This window comes from Schistocerca piceifrons, chromosome 5 (assembly GCF_021461385.2).
Source record: "Schistocerca piceifrons isolate TAMUIC-IGC-003096 chromosome 5, iqSchPice1.1, whole genome shotgun sequence".
NCBI classification, from domain to species: domain Eukaryota; kingdom Metazoa; phylum Arthropoda; class Insecta; order Orthoptera; family Acrididae; genus Schistocerca; species Schistocerca piceifrons.
The window spans coordinates 260,359,933-260,375,443 of record NC_060142.1 but is presented as its reverse complement, the minus strand read 5'-3'; the positions used below and the strand labels follow the sequence as shown (position 1 = coordinate 260,375,443).

The following is a 15,511-nucleotide window of genomic DNA, read 5'->3' as shown; positions in this document are numbered from 1 at the left end:
AAAGTGTTTCAATGTCCCTGAAGTCCAATAAGAGCGGCATTTTTTGCCACTTTTATCCTCTCAAAGTCCTCAATTCGCTGTTACTAACTGCCAGAGAATGCTGCTGGCCAGTTACAAGAAAGACATTGGTCAAAACTCATCCAATTCTGTCAGTAATACCAGCCATACAACTAAAACTCCCTTTTGCTGCAGTTAAATTCCTCGATCTTATACAAAGCTTTGCTACACTGAATATTCAAGTTGTTAGCATAATGATACAAAACAGAACATTTTTTGAGTGTGTTACAATGCTTCCTGCCCCCTGACCTCATCAAGCCATAATATGAACTGCTCTGCTTACGAAATATGCTGTAAATATGGCAATCAGTTCCTTATAAATTCTTTCGCCGTAATATTTATAGATTCTGCAGACTAAATTAGCCTCAAGCGTAAGTATATTAGTTACTATTTAAAGATAGTGTCCAAATATCTTAACTCCTTGTGATGATTGCTTGAAAACATTAATCTTACTTGTGGAATTACTTATTTCTGAAGCAAGTAGCTATCTTAAAGTTTCTATATAGGTATGTATTCCTATATCAAAGGAGACTCTAATAACAGTGATTTTAAGCCCATACTATATTTGGATGATTGATAGTAGATGATTCACATTATGTACTGATGACTTTCTTAAAAGTCGAAACTGGTGTTGATATTATTTGAGTAAACTGACGCTGAGAAATACGATAAAAATTTTTAATATACACTTTGTTTATCGAAATAGTAGTAGTGGCACAACAAATAACGATGAAGGGCACCTAATGGTACATTATATCATAATAAGTCTGGTATTTTAAGTGACAATTTAAACATTAAATTCGCTTGTTTGCAATTTGGCTTATTTGGTAGATTCTCTTGTAGAGTGCATACCATGAGCTGAGTTGACTATTGGAGTATGCTGTTACATAGACATTGAGTTGGGACAATCGTGTGAGGTGCAGCACTGTGTGTACCTTATGGACATACTAACTCTTTACCAACAATGAACTGATGTGCAGGTTGGCAGAGAGTGCCGATATTATTTGTTTTGCAGGTGGCACGTTAATAGCAGCTGTGCAAGGCAATATCACTGATGCTGCACCATGACTAGCGACTGAGTATTGGCTCTTCACCATCAGTATGTTGAAGTCCTGTGTGGCGGAGAATACTCACTTGCTTCTATCTGGACAGCCGTGTCAGGCAATTTTACTTGATACATTCACCCGCAGTATCGCTGGTGCTGCACTACGTGCACCTGGCTGCCATGTCCTCACTCTTCACCATCAGCATGCTGACATTCCATGTGATGAAGTGTGCTGACGTGTTTTGCTGCACAGGCGACGCGGTCCCGGCAGCTGTGTGAGGCCGTGTCGCTGCTGCTGCATTACGTGCACCTGGCGGCCGCGTGCTGGCTCTTCACCATCAGTGTGCATGTGCTCCATCGCCTGCGAAGCCGCTGTCGGCAACTACTGTCGCTCGCCTGCCCACTCGCTTGGCTGCTGCCCGCCCTCGTTGTATTGGTGAGTAATTTTGCACTGGCGCACAACCAACCACTGCTGTGTTCCGTTACGTTTGATAGTATATCAATCACTTCTCACAAGAGCTTCTGTGAAGTTTGGAAGGAAGGAGGCGAGATACTGGCGGAATTAAAGCTGTGAGGACGGGGCGTGAGTCGTGCTTGGGTAGCTCAGTTGGTAGAGCACTTGCCCGCTAAAGGCAAAGGCCCTAAGTTCGAGTCTCGGTCCGGCACACAGTTTTAATCCGCCAGGAAGTTTCATATCAGCGCACACGCCACTGTAGAGTGAAAATTTCATTCTAGTAACTACAATTCCTTGCCCTATATTGGCACTACAGCTTCTTTCCAAGGTATGTAAGTAATGGGACTTGTTTCTTCTGTAAATAGAAGTTCCAGGACTATAAATAATTTTTGTTTCATTTACTCAAATTATTTTCTATTTAATTATTGTTTATTTGCCATTATTGGCCAATTTCGGCTACTAGGGGAGTGTGGGTGAATTGAGCACATCTAAGGGGATTTTATTGTCGATCCTTAAATTTTTATCCTTATGTCAACAACTAAATATTAAGCTAATATAACATTCGAGTGATTAATTTTTGTTTGATGCCATACCTATCATAATTTCTGCATTGCATTATTGGACCGAATATATCAGGGAAAAGAAGAGTCAAATAATGGATTGTAAAATTTTTTATTTCCTGTTTTATGCAGTTCCTTCTATGATTTAACTCTCAGATAACTTGGTAAACGATGCAAATTAAATTTAATACGAAAACAGAACACGCCGGTATCAACCATAGGAGTAAAGCATGAAGTCCAGTGTTGAACAAGATTAATCAAAACGTGGTAAATTTACTGTCTGCTTAAACATATATCACAAAAATAATTATCTGGATGGGCCATTCACTGGACTCTGAATGACTCCAATACAAGCAGGACATGTATCTCAGCCAAATTTTTCTTTCTTTTTCAAATTCATCACACACTGAACAAACTTCTTGTTTTGAATCAGTATCAATACCATCTGCTTCATGTCCGTCACACAAGTTGGTCAAGGCTACCTCCCAACCTGATTCAGATGATGAAAATTCAAGATTTCTCCTACGAATCTGTCGTTTTGTCTTAGTATGACCTTCTTTCATCTCAGTAATTTTTGTTGTTTCTGACCTTCGCATCGTCTTTCATATCCCGTTTCTCTTCTTTAATTTTCAACATCTCTGTCTCCTGATAGCCGTCAAAATACTGGAGTATTACTTTTTTCTGAGTTTATACACCTGTACTACATTTGCAACGGTAGATTTGTAATTGAAAATAACAGTTAATACTATTGGGGTACCCAGCCATTACATGCCATAAAATACCTCCGAGTAATTGGTTTAATAAATACGTTGCAAAAATAACTCTCAAACGTAGTGTGTAAAATATTCTATATGTGGACGCAGAAACATAAGAAAATTATCCCTACTATATGTGCGTTAAATAACAAATTACACAGTTGATCCTAACTCTTAAAATTCACAGTAGAAAAATTACAGCAAACTACGACGAAACATATATAATTTAACTGTATGAACTTAGCGGCAACTGATGGTTTCATCATCCAACCATGTGAATTGTATCAAAAACCAGTACAGCGCAGCACACAACAGGTGCATAATAGCTTGGAAATCGATGTGTCAGATTCCCCGCAGTGTCTAATTGCCCCATCCTTTGCTAGGTACTGCAGACAAAAAAATTAGCAGATGAACGCACGATGAAGCGTTTTAGTTCTTCGCGTTAACACAAGGTCTACACATGATTGAAGTATATTGAAGGGTGGATCGATTTGTTCTACAGTTTTTCTGGGAGTTGTGAGTGTCATGAGGGACTATATTTTACAAAATGGTAAGTACCTTTGTTGACAGAGAATAGGAAAGATACACTTTCACACAGACTTGAGAATTAGGATGAGGAAGTCTGCTAAACGTATCTTGAGACTGAATCTGGCTTGTGTGGAAATGAAGAGATGAAGGTACATAGTGGCAGCAGCAGTAGTGGTTGAACGATGACTAGAAACACGATATTGCTCCATTTCGTGTAATGCATGAGATTTACAGAATTTTCTAGGAGGTTGGATAAAAATGTTGGGATGTGACATACCTTGCTTTTATGTAATAGGGTGGAAGTCAGAGTGGTGTAATCCATGGAGAGTTCATCGTATATCAATTGTTTGGGTTTTGGTACAGTTGTTTATAACATATTTGAAATTAATCCCGGAGGTGAAACTTTCAAGGTGAAGCTGAGGCACCATTGGGTAGTGTGATTGTCTGGATTGGCAGAGACAGCTGGGTCGTGGTTATATTGGGACGAGAAAGGCCGGCAGCTAAAGGGTTGGAAGGATCCTTGGTACCCTCTTTTAGGGACAGGAAATTGCGATATTGAGAATGGATAACAGTCTGAAGAAATGGGAGTCGAAATGGAAGACGTAGGGTATCCAGTATCAAACGGAGCTTAGAAAGACTTGCGGTAAAGCAGAAGCCATAGATAATGTTCCTTCGGAATTTCTAAAATTACTGGAGTTGCTTTGGAGAATCTATGAGCCTGGAGACATATCACGAGGCTTCTGGAAAAGTATCATCCACACAGGCATGAAGGTCAGTTAAATGCGAGAACTATCGAATAATCGGTTTAACAACTCATTCATCGAAGGTGCCGACATGAAAAGTATACCGAAGAATGGAAAAGAAAAATTGGTAATCTGTCAGATGATAGTAAATTTGACTTCAGGAAAGGGAAAACCATCAGCGGCAGTTCAGACGCTGCTCATGGAAATGGGTGAAAGACTTAAGAAAAAACAAAACATGTCCACTGGATTTGTCGACATATAAAAAACGTTCGACAATGTCAAAAGGTGCAACAGGAAAATAGGGGCAACCTATAGAGAAAGGCGGGTAATATGCAATATGTACAAGAGCCAAGAGGGAACATTAAGAGGTGAAGACCAAGAATGAAGTTCTCGGATTAAGAAATGTGTAAGACAGGGATAAAGTCTTTCACCTCTCCTATTCAATCTATATATCGAAGAAGCGATGACGGAAATAAAAGAAAAGTTCAAGAGTGGGCTAAAATTCGCTAATGACATTGCTATCCTGAGTGAAAGTAAAGAATGGTTCAAATGGCTCTGAGCACTATGGAACTTACCATTTGAGGTCATTAGTCCCCCAGAACTTAGAACTACTTAAACCCAACTAACCTAAGGACATCACACACATCCATGCCCGAGGCAGGATTTGAACCTGCGACCGTAGCAGTCGCGCGGCTCCTGACTGAAGCGCCTAGAACCGCTCGTTCACAACGGCCGGCAAAGTAAAGAAGATTTACAGGATCTGTTGAATGGAATGATCACTCTAATGAGGACGGAGTTTGGACTAAGAATAAATCGAAGAAAGATGAGAGTAATGAAAAGTAACGGAAATGAGAACAGCAGTAAACATAACATCTAAATGTGAAGTTAAGGAATTCTCGTACCTTGTAAGCAAAATATACACAAGACAGAGTAAGCAATAAGTGCATAACAGGGTGAGTAGCACAGACAGAGGACATTCCTGGCCAGGAGAAGTCTACTAGTATCAATCATCAGCCTTAAACTGAGCAAGAAATTTCTTGACATGTATGCCTGGAGCACACTACATACGGAAGTAAATATTGGACTGTGGGAAAGAAGAGAATTAAGTGGTTTGAAATACGATGCTACGGAAGGATTTTGAAAATTAAGTGAACTGATTACATAAAACATAAGAAGACTCTCCGCAGAATTGGCGAGGAGAAAACATTGAGAAGAAAGAGAGACCCAATGACATCAAGGAATAACTGGAGGGGGATGTAGAGGGTAAAATTTGTAGAGCAAGACCGAGATTGGAGTATTCAGCAAATAACTGAAAACGACGGGAGCAAGTACTATCACGAGATGAAGAGGGTGACACAGGAAAGGAATTAGTGGGTGGTCGTATCAACCATTCAGAAGACTAATGAGTCAGAGAAACGAATAACGTATAAGAGGTGAGAGGTGAGGACTCGGGATGGAGAGAACCAGGCAAGCAGTAGTCGGTAAAGTTTTTGGCTTGTGTTTATGTTTAACAGCTTGTGTATGACCGTGGTGGAAAGTAGCAGAGAACCAATGTATAGACGCCTTCAGCACTGAAAAAGTATTTTTTTGGACTAACTGGCATCGCACAGCTACTAAGCTGCAACAGAGGCTGTGGATTGAGTGGAATCTCTGTCACGGTGAAAACAAAATTAGTCTCCAGGGACAGTGGGGGCAGTACGAGGGGACTGCTGGTAAAGAGTGCAGCGGCAGACGGGGGTGGCTCATACAGAAGCCCTGGCCTGGGCCGCGTAATTGCCTGTCTGCTGGCCGCTGCCGGCTAGCGGCTGATGGCTGCTCCAGACGGGCTGAACCGGCCGCTCGTCGCAGTAACAGCTTAACGCGCGCGCTAATTGCACCGTGCCTTTGCGCGCTCGTTAGGCCGGGGCTTGCACTGGCTCTGGAAAAATGAGCCGCTGTTGTTGTGTGGAGGGCTCCAGCTGGCGTAATGCGAGCCCCGGGCAGGGCCGGGCCTCGCCAGTGACGAGTGCAGCACAAACAGCGCCGCTGCTAATGATGGCGCCAGCAAACACAGCGCGCCTCCGTACTGTCCTTGTTAGGCCGCGACGCGCTGTGCGCGACTGCGGAATCTGACAGTGCGCTACCCACTCTAGCGTCACACCAGGTAGCTCTCATCTACGCGACAGTGCTGGTGTGCCAAAATAGAGCCTTAAGATTCTGATGGAACGACCGATACTCTACAGTTGCAAATCACTCCGGTGTACGAGAGGCGACACATTTTCTCCGAACGCATGTTGGTTTTATTCAGGATTCGAATTAACCATATTGTTCCCCGCTCGTTTGGCTACAAAACTCTACTTTTCAACATAATCTCCGATCAGTGCGACGGCTTTACGTTACCTTACTGGGTGGTCCTACATGACGGCATGCTACCACTCCACTGGTCGACGTTGGAGCCAAACTCTTGCTGCATTAATGGCCTCCACATCAGCCACTTTCAGCTTCCTGCGGTGGACCAAACTCATGCTCTTTATGGCAGCGAAGAATCCAGCGGGCACAAACCTTTCGGTACGCCAACTGGTGAACGAGTGTATCAGCGCTATCAACAGAGTCGTGCAGTTGAGCAGTGAGGTGTTTGATTGTGATTCGTCGATCGCCTTCTGCAGTGTTGCACGTTGAAACACTGCAGGAGTCACAACTGTGTGCTGTCAGCCGGCACACAGGAGGCTGGAGAGGTTTGTGCGACCTTATTGCGACGATGACAGACGCCTCGCCCAACGACTCACCGTACTTTTGTTCACTTCCAGGTTCAAAATGGTTCAAATGGCTCTGAGCACTACGCGACTTAACTTCTGAGGTCATCAGTTACCTAGAACTTAGAACTAATTAAACCTAACTAACCTAAGGACATCACACATATCCATGCCCGAGGCAGGATTCGAACCTGCGACCGGAGCACGGCCACTCCTGTCGGTTCACTTCCAGGTCTCCGTAGGCACTCTGCGAGCGCCTATGAATGTCTGGGATAACTTGGTTTAGTGCCAAAAGTAAGTCCATGAGAGCTCTCTGCTTGGAAATATCTCCGGCTGCAGCGAGAATATTTCACGATTTTCCACAGCAAATCCCACATATTTTCAACCGACAGAGAAAAAAATGAGTTGCGTTACTTACTGAACGCCCCTCGCACAGGCGTGCCAGTGTGTCTCAGGAAGAATGGCCAGTATTCAGAGTTATGAATCGAACACTCATTTGAGACAAAAAACTTCATACCGAATGGTTTTCAAAATAGAACACATTTAGCAGACTGATGGCTTTATGCACAGCTTGTTTGAGTCATATTTACAAAACAGAGTGCAAAATGTTGTCCCGAATAATTAAATCAGAAACGGAGTCTCAGTGGATTCAATTTTGGGTCCACTCCAATTCCTATGGCAGAAAGGCATCCCAAGCAAAGAGACTGAAAGCAGCGAGATAGGCTGTACTAGAATAAAACGTTCGAGAGGTTGGCTGGGTAAGGGGGGACGTATGCGAAGTTGCAGTATATTGCAAAAAGAAAAATTTTATAAAATCCAAAGTTTTCAAGACAATGTAATAAATTTGGCACAGTTATATAGATACTTACATACGTTTTAATGCTTATTGACGTTATATGTTTTAATTATAACAACTGAATTTTTTTCAACAGGGTGAGTACAAATGTTCCTTTTTTTAAAAATCCGCCAGAACGAAATTAAAGTATTTTTGCACAATGTTTGATACGCCATTATTACAAATATTTGTGGAATAGAATAATGATACCTTATTTTGCTAGATTTTTACAGCTCTCCAAATTTCTGTGAAAAAAAACCGAATCTAAGGACTTTCCTCTTAGATAAATGCCTTACTATAGCAGTAAATGAAAATTCCTTTCAAAGAATGTTCCACTACTGTAATGAGTAATTGCATGCTAAATTTGAATATTATATTATAAATGGTTTATGAGGAACAAGTATATACAGCTGCCAAAATGTTAAGTTACAGCAAACCTGACTCAAAGGTTTCCTACTGCTTTTATTAGGCCTAACCTTACCTGGGTGAACTAAGGCAAACTGTATGCATTCTCCTCTTCATCCTCAAGCAGTTTTTTCTTTAGTGTCCTCCTAGGTTAGCCTGATTATCAAAATGAATAACAATAATGTCACCTGCATCAATTCTCCTGTTAACTATTTCCTTCAGTGTCGACCGTGTAAAAGCTCCTGGATCAAATCCTACCCTCGGTAGGGTCCGTAGTCTGCCAAGATTAGCACAATTGAAACTAAAGAAGCATCATACGCTGCAACTGCATCAGCAATTTTGGAAACAAATACTGTCTTTTGGCATGGTTTTCCTGTCAGAAAATTGCAACTTTTATTAGTTTTACCACGCACACACATTTTTGCATAAGTTCTGGATCTGCTAAACAACACCAAAATATTCACCACATTGTGACTACATAAAACTGTAAGGAAACACCGCAGGAATAAATAATGAGAGGAAATACAGAACAACAAGTGGGCGAGGCCCGGTGTAAGCTTTTGCTAATTATTAATTTTTCCACACTTAGAAGTGGAATTGGAATGTAATATTCAGGAACTGAAATTACATTATCATATAGTAAATGAAGATCCAATAAAATATTTTTCGCTTTTGAGTACATTCTCGTTTTACCCATCCAACCTCTTTGATGTTTTGTTCAGTCCCAGAAACCCTCCCTGCATTCAGTCTCTTTACTTGGGATGTCTTTCTGCCATAGGAATAGTAGTTGGCCCAAACCTGAACCCTGTCAGACCCCATCTCTGAAATGATTTATTCAGCACTACATTTTGGATTTTGTTGTTTAAGTATGATTCAGACCAACTGTCTGTAAAACCATCAGTTCCATAATCCAGTTCCATATTTAGTTCCAGAAAAACATCACAAGTGAAGAGAACGAAAGCTGTGAGGTAGGTTGGCCAAGAATAAAACGTCAAAGAGACTGACGCACTAGCACAAAAACAACGAACGAACATTCCTGTCGTATCACCGAATATTGACGATTGCTCCTGGGACACCCTATAGGCACCTATAACCTACAGATATTCAATCACCATCGCCAGTATCTACGTGGTGGTACTGGTCACTAACGTGAAAGGATCGATTGACTGAGTTAAGTTCCCAATAAATGTTTTTCATTTATTTAGTCAATATTTACAAAAAAGTAAAAAATCACTTTTCTGCATTGAGAATCAGAACAAATACCTTTCACTTTAACTGAACTGAGACAAGATTAACAGAAAGAATAACTGAAAAAGGAAAACGTCTCATGCAAAATTAATCTACAGCTTAAGAGCTTAAAGAGATTACCAACTATTTACACACCATGTTTACCAAAGGCGTTTTGAAAATACAGCTTAATGGCAGCATAATGAAACCATGAAGAACTTCACCATTTTAAAAATGAAACATTTAAAAGCTTCCCTTTATGACGAACTTGGCTGGTTTTGGTTTGGAACCTAGGTGATGTTGCTCAAAACCTGGCTGCTATTTCCACCAGGTTCAATTACGATGTGGACAGGTAAACAATCAATGCTGACTAGCATATATAATTTAGATTTTTTTTTTGGGTCATCAGTCTTCTGACCGGTTTGATACGGCCCGAATTCCTCTCCTGTGCTAACCTCTTCATCTCAGAGTACCACTTTCAACCTACGTCCTCAATTATTTGCTGGAAGTATTCCAATCTCTGTCTTCCTCTACAGATTTTGCCTACAGCTCCCTCTAGTACCATGGATTTCATTCCCTCATGTCTTAACAGATGTCCTATCATCCTGTCCCTTCTCCTTGTCACTGCTTTCAACATTTTTCTTTCCTCTCCGATTCTGCGGAGAACCTCCTCATTCCTTACCTTATCAGTCCACCTAATTTTCAAAATTCGTCTGTAGCACCACATCTCAAATGCTTCGATTGTCTCCTGTTCCGGTTTTACCAGAGTCCATGTTTCACTACCATACAGTGCAGTACTCCAGACGTACATTCTCAGAAATTTCTTCCTCAAATTAAGGCTGATATTTGATATTAATAGACTTCTCTTGGCCAGGAATGCCTTTTTTTTGCCATTTTGCTTTTGATGTCCTTCTTCCTTCGTCCGTCAGAGGTTATTTTAATGCCTAGGTAGAAGAATTTCTTAACTTCGTCTACTTCGTGATCATCAGTCCTTACGTTAACTTTCTCGCTGTTCTCATTTCTACTGCTTCTCATTACCTTCGTCTTTCTTCTATTTACTTACAGTCCATACTGTGTACTCATTAGATTGTTCATTCTGTTCAGCAGATCATGTAATTCTACTTCACTTTCACTCAGGATAGCAATGTGATCACCAAATCGTATCATTGATATCCTTTCACCTTGAATTTTAATTTCATCCCTGAACCTTTCTTTTATTTCTATCATTGCTTCCTCGATGTACAGATTGAACAGTAGGGGCGAAAGGCTACACCCATGTCTTACACTCTTTTTAATATGAGCACTTCGCTCTTGGTCATCCACTCTTATTATTCCCTCTTGGCTGTTGTACACATGTGTATGACCCGTCTCTACCTATAGCTTACCCCTACTTTTTTCGGAATTTTGAACATCTTGCACCATTTTACACTGTCGAACGCTTTTTCCAAGTTGACAAATCCTATGAACGTGTCTTGATTTTTCTTTAGCCTTTATTAACCGCAACGTCAGAATCGCCTCTCTGGTGCCTTTACTTTTCCTAAAGCCAAACTGACCGTCAGCTAGCGCATCGTCAATTTTCTTTTCCATTATTCTGTATATTATTCTTGTAATCAACTTGGATGCATGAGCTGTTAAGCTGATACTGCGATAATTCTCGCACATGTCAGCTCTTGCCGTGTTCGGAACTGTGTGGATGATGCTTTTTCGAAAGTCAAATGGCTTGTCTCCAGACTCATATATCCTACACGCCAACGTGAATAGGCGTTTTGTTGCCACTTCCCCCATTGATTTTAGAAATTCTGATGAAATGTTATCTATCCCTTCTGCCTTATTTGACATTAAGTCCTCGAAAGCTCTTTTATATTCTGATTCTAATACTGCATCGCCTACCTCTTCTAAATCGACTCCTGTTTCTTCTTCTATCACATCAGAGAAATTATTTGATGCCCCCAATCTCTCCAGTTTTCGCATATCATGAAAAACATAATTGCAACAGAGTAGACGGATGCATAATTTTATCGGAGTTCGATTGCCGACCAATAACAGAGAAAGACACCGTAAATATTAACACAAATTAACTAAAATTAGTAAAAGTATCACACATCTCGAAACCCATAGAGAAGGAAGTAAACGAGGTGATGATATAAAGATCCGTCACCTTGCGCGTCAGTACTGAGAATTTCACACGATTTTGCCATATGTAGTATTTTGCCAAAGTAAACCAAGTCAGTTTTCCACTGCATATTGGGTGGGAATGTGTGCATAGAGGAAACTGGCTTTCACTTGTTGTGCTTGGTACAGAGGACCTCCTCCGTATCCGAATGGACAGGACAGTCTCCCTTCGGCAGGAAGCGGTGCGGATGATGGTGTTGACGTCCTCGCGGTGGAGTGTGTCTCGCGGCTTTTTACTTTTACAACGATATTCGCGTGTTTACGATCATCAATAGAATGGCAACCTCCTAGAGTAAAACCACGTTTAAATTCACCTTCTTTAACGAATATACGCGACCGACAGCACTCCTCGCCGAACTTTTCCTATGTGGCTAAATGAAGATCCCCTTTGGGAGGACATGATTGGAGTACACCTGTCCAGTTTTAGTTGCTTGGTTTATACCCTACTGACAAAGTGACGGGATCTTAGCATGGACGAAACAAGGCTTCAAATTCCAGCATTCGTTGGACATATCGTCCCAGCAGTTGTTGAACTGGGGTTATGTACAGTTTGTATCTTCGAACCTCCGTTCGAAAGGCTGGCGGAAGACGTGATATTAGCACTGCGCCCTTGTGGAACAGTCCACGGGCATCTAGCAGAGAAATGCACACACTTCACTACATACTCAGTTTTGAACGGCATCTGACAAGTCTGCTGTGAGCTACAGAAACATGTCCTGTACTACTTCTTTAGTGGCCGTTTCTGGGCCATGTCATATACGATAGACAGCGAAAGACCAGTCCTGGATGTGGTAAAGAAGAACAATACGAAACAAATGCCTCAAACGCAGAATTACACTTCTGGCTTCAGACGGCTGCACAGCAACTTCCACGCGATCTTTCACGATCTGCAGTGATCGGACGAGATGAGGCCGACAGTCTAAAGCAGCAACTGGGCCCTCACCCGGAGATCCCACTATGGGATGAAGGTGATATGGATCTCGATGCCATGGTTGTGCCAACAGTCACGGCCGGCCGCTGTGGCCGTGAAGTTCTAGGCGTATCAGTCCGGAACCGCGCTGTTGCTACGGTCGCAGTTTCGAATCCTGCCTCGGGCATGGATGTGTGTGATATCCTTAGGTTAGTTAGGTTTAAGTAGTTCTAAGTCTAGGGGACTGATGACCTCAGATGGTAAGTCCCATAGTGCTGAGAGCCATTTGAACCTACAATCGCCTTCGTTCCTGAACGTTGCGACTCCATCCCTCCGTCAACTCGGAACCAAATTCCCGTAAACAGAGGTCACTAAAACGATGCAAGAAAAGGAGGATGACAAGGCTGCTTAGTCGGAGTCGTGCTTCTAGGATGAATCCGTTCCGCGACCACTAAGTGATTCCCAGGAAGAGGTATCACGCGTAGTTGGCTGTACCCAACCCCATCATGGCCAGGATAATTTATCGAGTGGCACTGGAACACAGCATCTCCCTGAAGACCCCGGTTCGTGGACTGACGACGTAGTTACTAAGCCACCACCAGACGAAGAAATGCCACAGGCTGCCTGGCGATACGGGCATGATCAGGAGACATACATTGCTTAAGACCGACGATATTCGTTCTTCCCAATATGAGCATGTACGGCAACGTGCTGCCGGTGCAATCGTACAGAATTGCCACCATCTGTTTAAACTTCAGTTGTTACATGACAGGTTACGAGCAGCGGACGCTGACACTGCCCTGTTCCGAGAACAAGGACGGAGACTTGGCCAGATTTTTATGGGTATATGGCATGTCATCCCAGCCGCAAACAGAGATGTGGAGCAGTGATTATCATGCGCGATGGCATAGCAGTAGAAGACGTTACTTACCTGCCGTCAGCGCGGGTGCAAGCACTAACAGTACACAAAATCAGACCATCTGACAGAGACCAACGACCGATGAGAGCGCTCACAGTTTTATTCTGAAACAATCACGCCGCTTGTTATGGCGCAATATCAACACATCATTGTCGGCCGAAATTTCAACCAGAGCAGTATCCAAATTTTAGCAATTGTACTGAGCTCCGTTACTTAGTACATCGACTAAATCTCATAGACACCTGGGAAGCCGTGCACGGCAATCGCCCGGGATATACAAGCATCATGAGCCACTCAGCCAGTCGATCGGATTGCATCTACGTGATATTCTCACTCGCTTCGGGTGTCCTGAATGCGGACCATAGAATTTTTGTGTGCATGACCACTCTCCGACGTCAAAATACTACTCGGTGCCGACTGGAAGGCGTAGTTGTTCGAGCGCGATGTGGAGACATCATCAACGGAGAAACGTTCTCAATGCGCCATGTCATCGCAGATCTCAATGCCGTCTGCAAGCACTGATTCATTCTCTAGATTTACCTGACAGCCGACGGCTGGTATCATAGACGGACATCGCAATAGCCTTCGAAGTTGACTATGGTCATTTCTACAGTGAGAAAGACACTATCGTTGCGGTACTTAGATACGTACCACATAGGGTCCATCGTAGCCTTGATGGCCATCATGGAAGACATGACTCATTGGATCGCTAAGTGTGCTCTCAACTGATATCAGGACTACAAGGGCTGCTGTTAGAACTTTATAGGGCTTTCAAAGACTTGATACTATCGGGATTGAAAGAAATGTACCAGGAGCTACTGCCCCTACGACGCCACCTTCACAGGACTTTCTTTAAGGTCTAATTATTCGTATACCCATACCCTCTGGAAGCATGCGACCTGACAGCCGATCACTTTACTCAACTCAGAGTTTTAGAGTTTCAAACGCCTCCTCACGATGCATCTGAGACGAGTCCTGCTACCCGTGCAGACGTCCTTGGGTGGAGACACAATACTGCAATCAACGCTGTGTGATTACAGGGTCGCCATCACCAATGCAGCACTTTGTCGACTGCAGAGTCCAAGATGACCATCGACTTCGCTCAGGCTTTCGACTGCATGAATCACACCTTCCTCCGAAGGATTCCCCAATTGCTTTCGTCCTCACACTCATGTGCCTAATTCATGACGTTTCGTCGAGGGTGATGGTCAATGGGCTATTGAACAAATAACGGGCGCACGGTCAGTCCGAGAGGGCTGTCCCCTTTCAGGGATATTGCACGAGAACCATTTCTCTGTGGCCTGCAAAGTCGATTGTCAGCGATCACCCTGTGGGGACGTATATTCAAATACCGCTGTTATGCGGCCGATGTTATCTTCATCGTAATAATTATTAGAACCTCTCACCATTCAGGGTTTGTCCCGCGTATATGTTAATCCATACAAAATATAAACTGCATTTTATAAATAATAAAAATTAGCTGATCGTGTAACTACTGCATTTTTAAGTCAACAAAGCAACTTTTGATACATGTACAGGTTACGCGCACGAACATAAAAAATCCGTACAAATACTGTCGTTATTTTGAACTCAATAGAATGTTCTTCATAATGCCAAAAAGAAAGTGTTTCCTGTAGTTATTAATAAGTGTGAAACTTGTTTACGAATAACAGAATCATGTTTTATGTAGGCTCTATGAAATATTGAAGCGATGATTGATATGTTTTTGTTTTGCGTTTTTTTTAAAATTTTAACTCTTTTTGAAGAAATTTCGTTTTCAAGTGCTAGATGATAAATCTTTATTATCTTTTATTTTTACCACAATATCCTTTTGTTTCATGTTACGAATCAGCAGTTTTGAAATTAAAGTTGAATTGAATATAGAAAATTGCTACGAATGCGGTATTGCTTATTTTTAAGTAACAGACAGGAGGATAACTATGCAGAATAACAATGTTCCGTAGGTTATGCGGCCCTTTGTATATCCTCAGTCATTTTCGAAACGGTTCAGCGCTTGGAATTTCTAGGAGAAATTAAGACACTGATCGCATGCTCATAAAATACTATCGAAATGAGATAACCCCGAACAGGTACACAACACACGTAACGTACAGGTAACGCTTTTACGATATTAACTGATCAGTGCTTTTAAAAAAATTACCATAGGAT

At 42.2% G+C, this 15,511-nt stretch overlaps 1 protein-coding gene across 1 annotated transcript in view; it reads left to right on the top strand.

The window, feature by feature from the left end:
• Positions 1 to 15,511, top strand: part of LOC124798931 (cadherin EGF LAG seven-pass G-type receptor 3-like) — a 59,273-nt gene that overhangs the window by 21,626 nt on the left and 22,136 nt on the right. Inside the window, exon 4 of the mRNA XM_047262464.1 lies at positions 1,356 to 1,538. Within this exon, the coding sequence (XP_047118420.1) occupies positions 1,356 to 1,538 (183 nt within the window). The remainder of the gene's footprint in view (positions 1 to 1,355; positions 1,539 to 15,511) is intronic.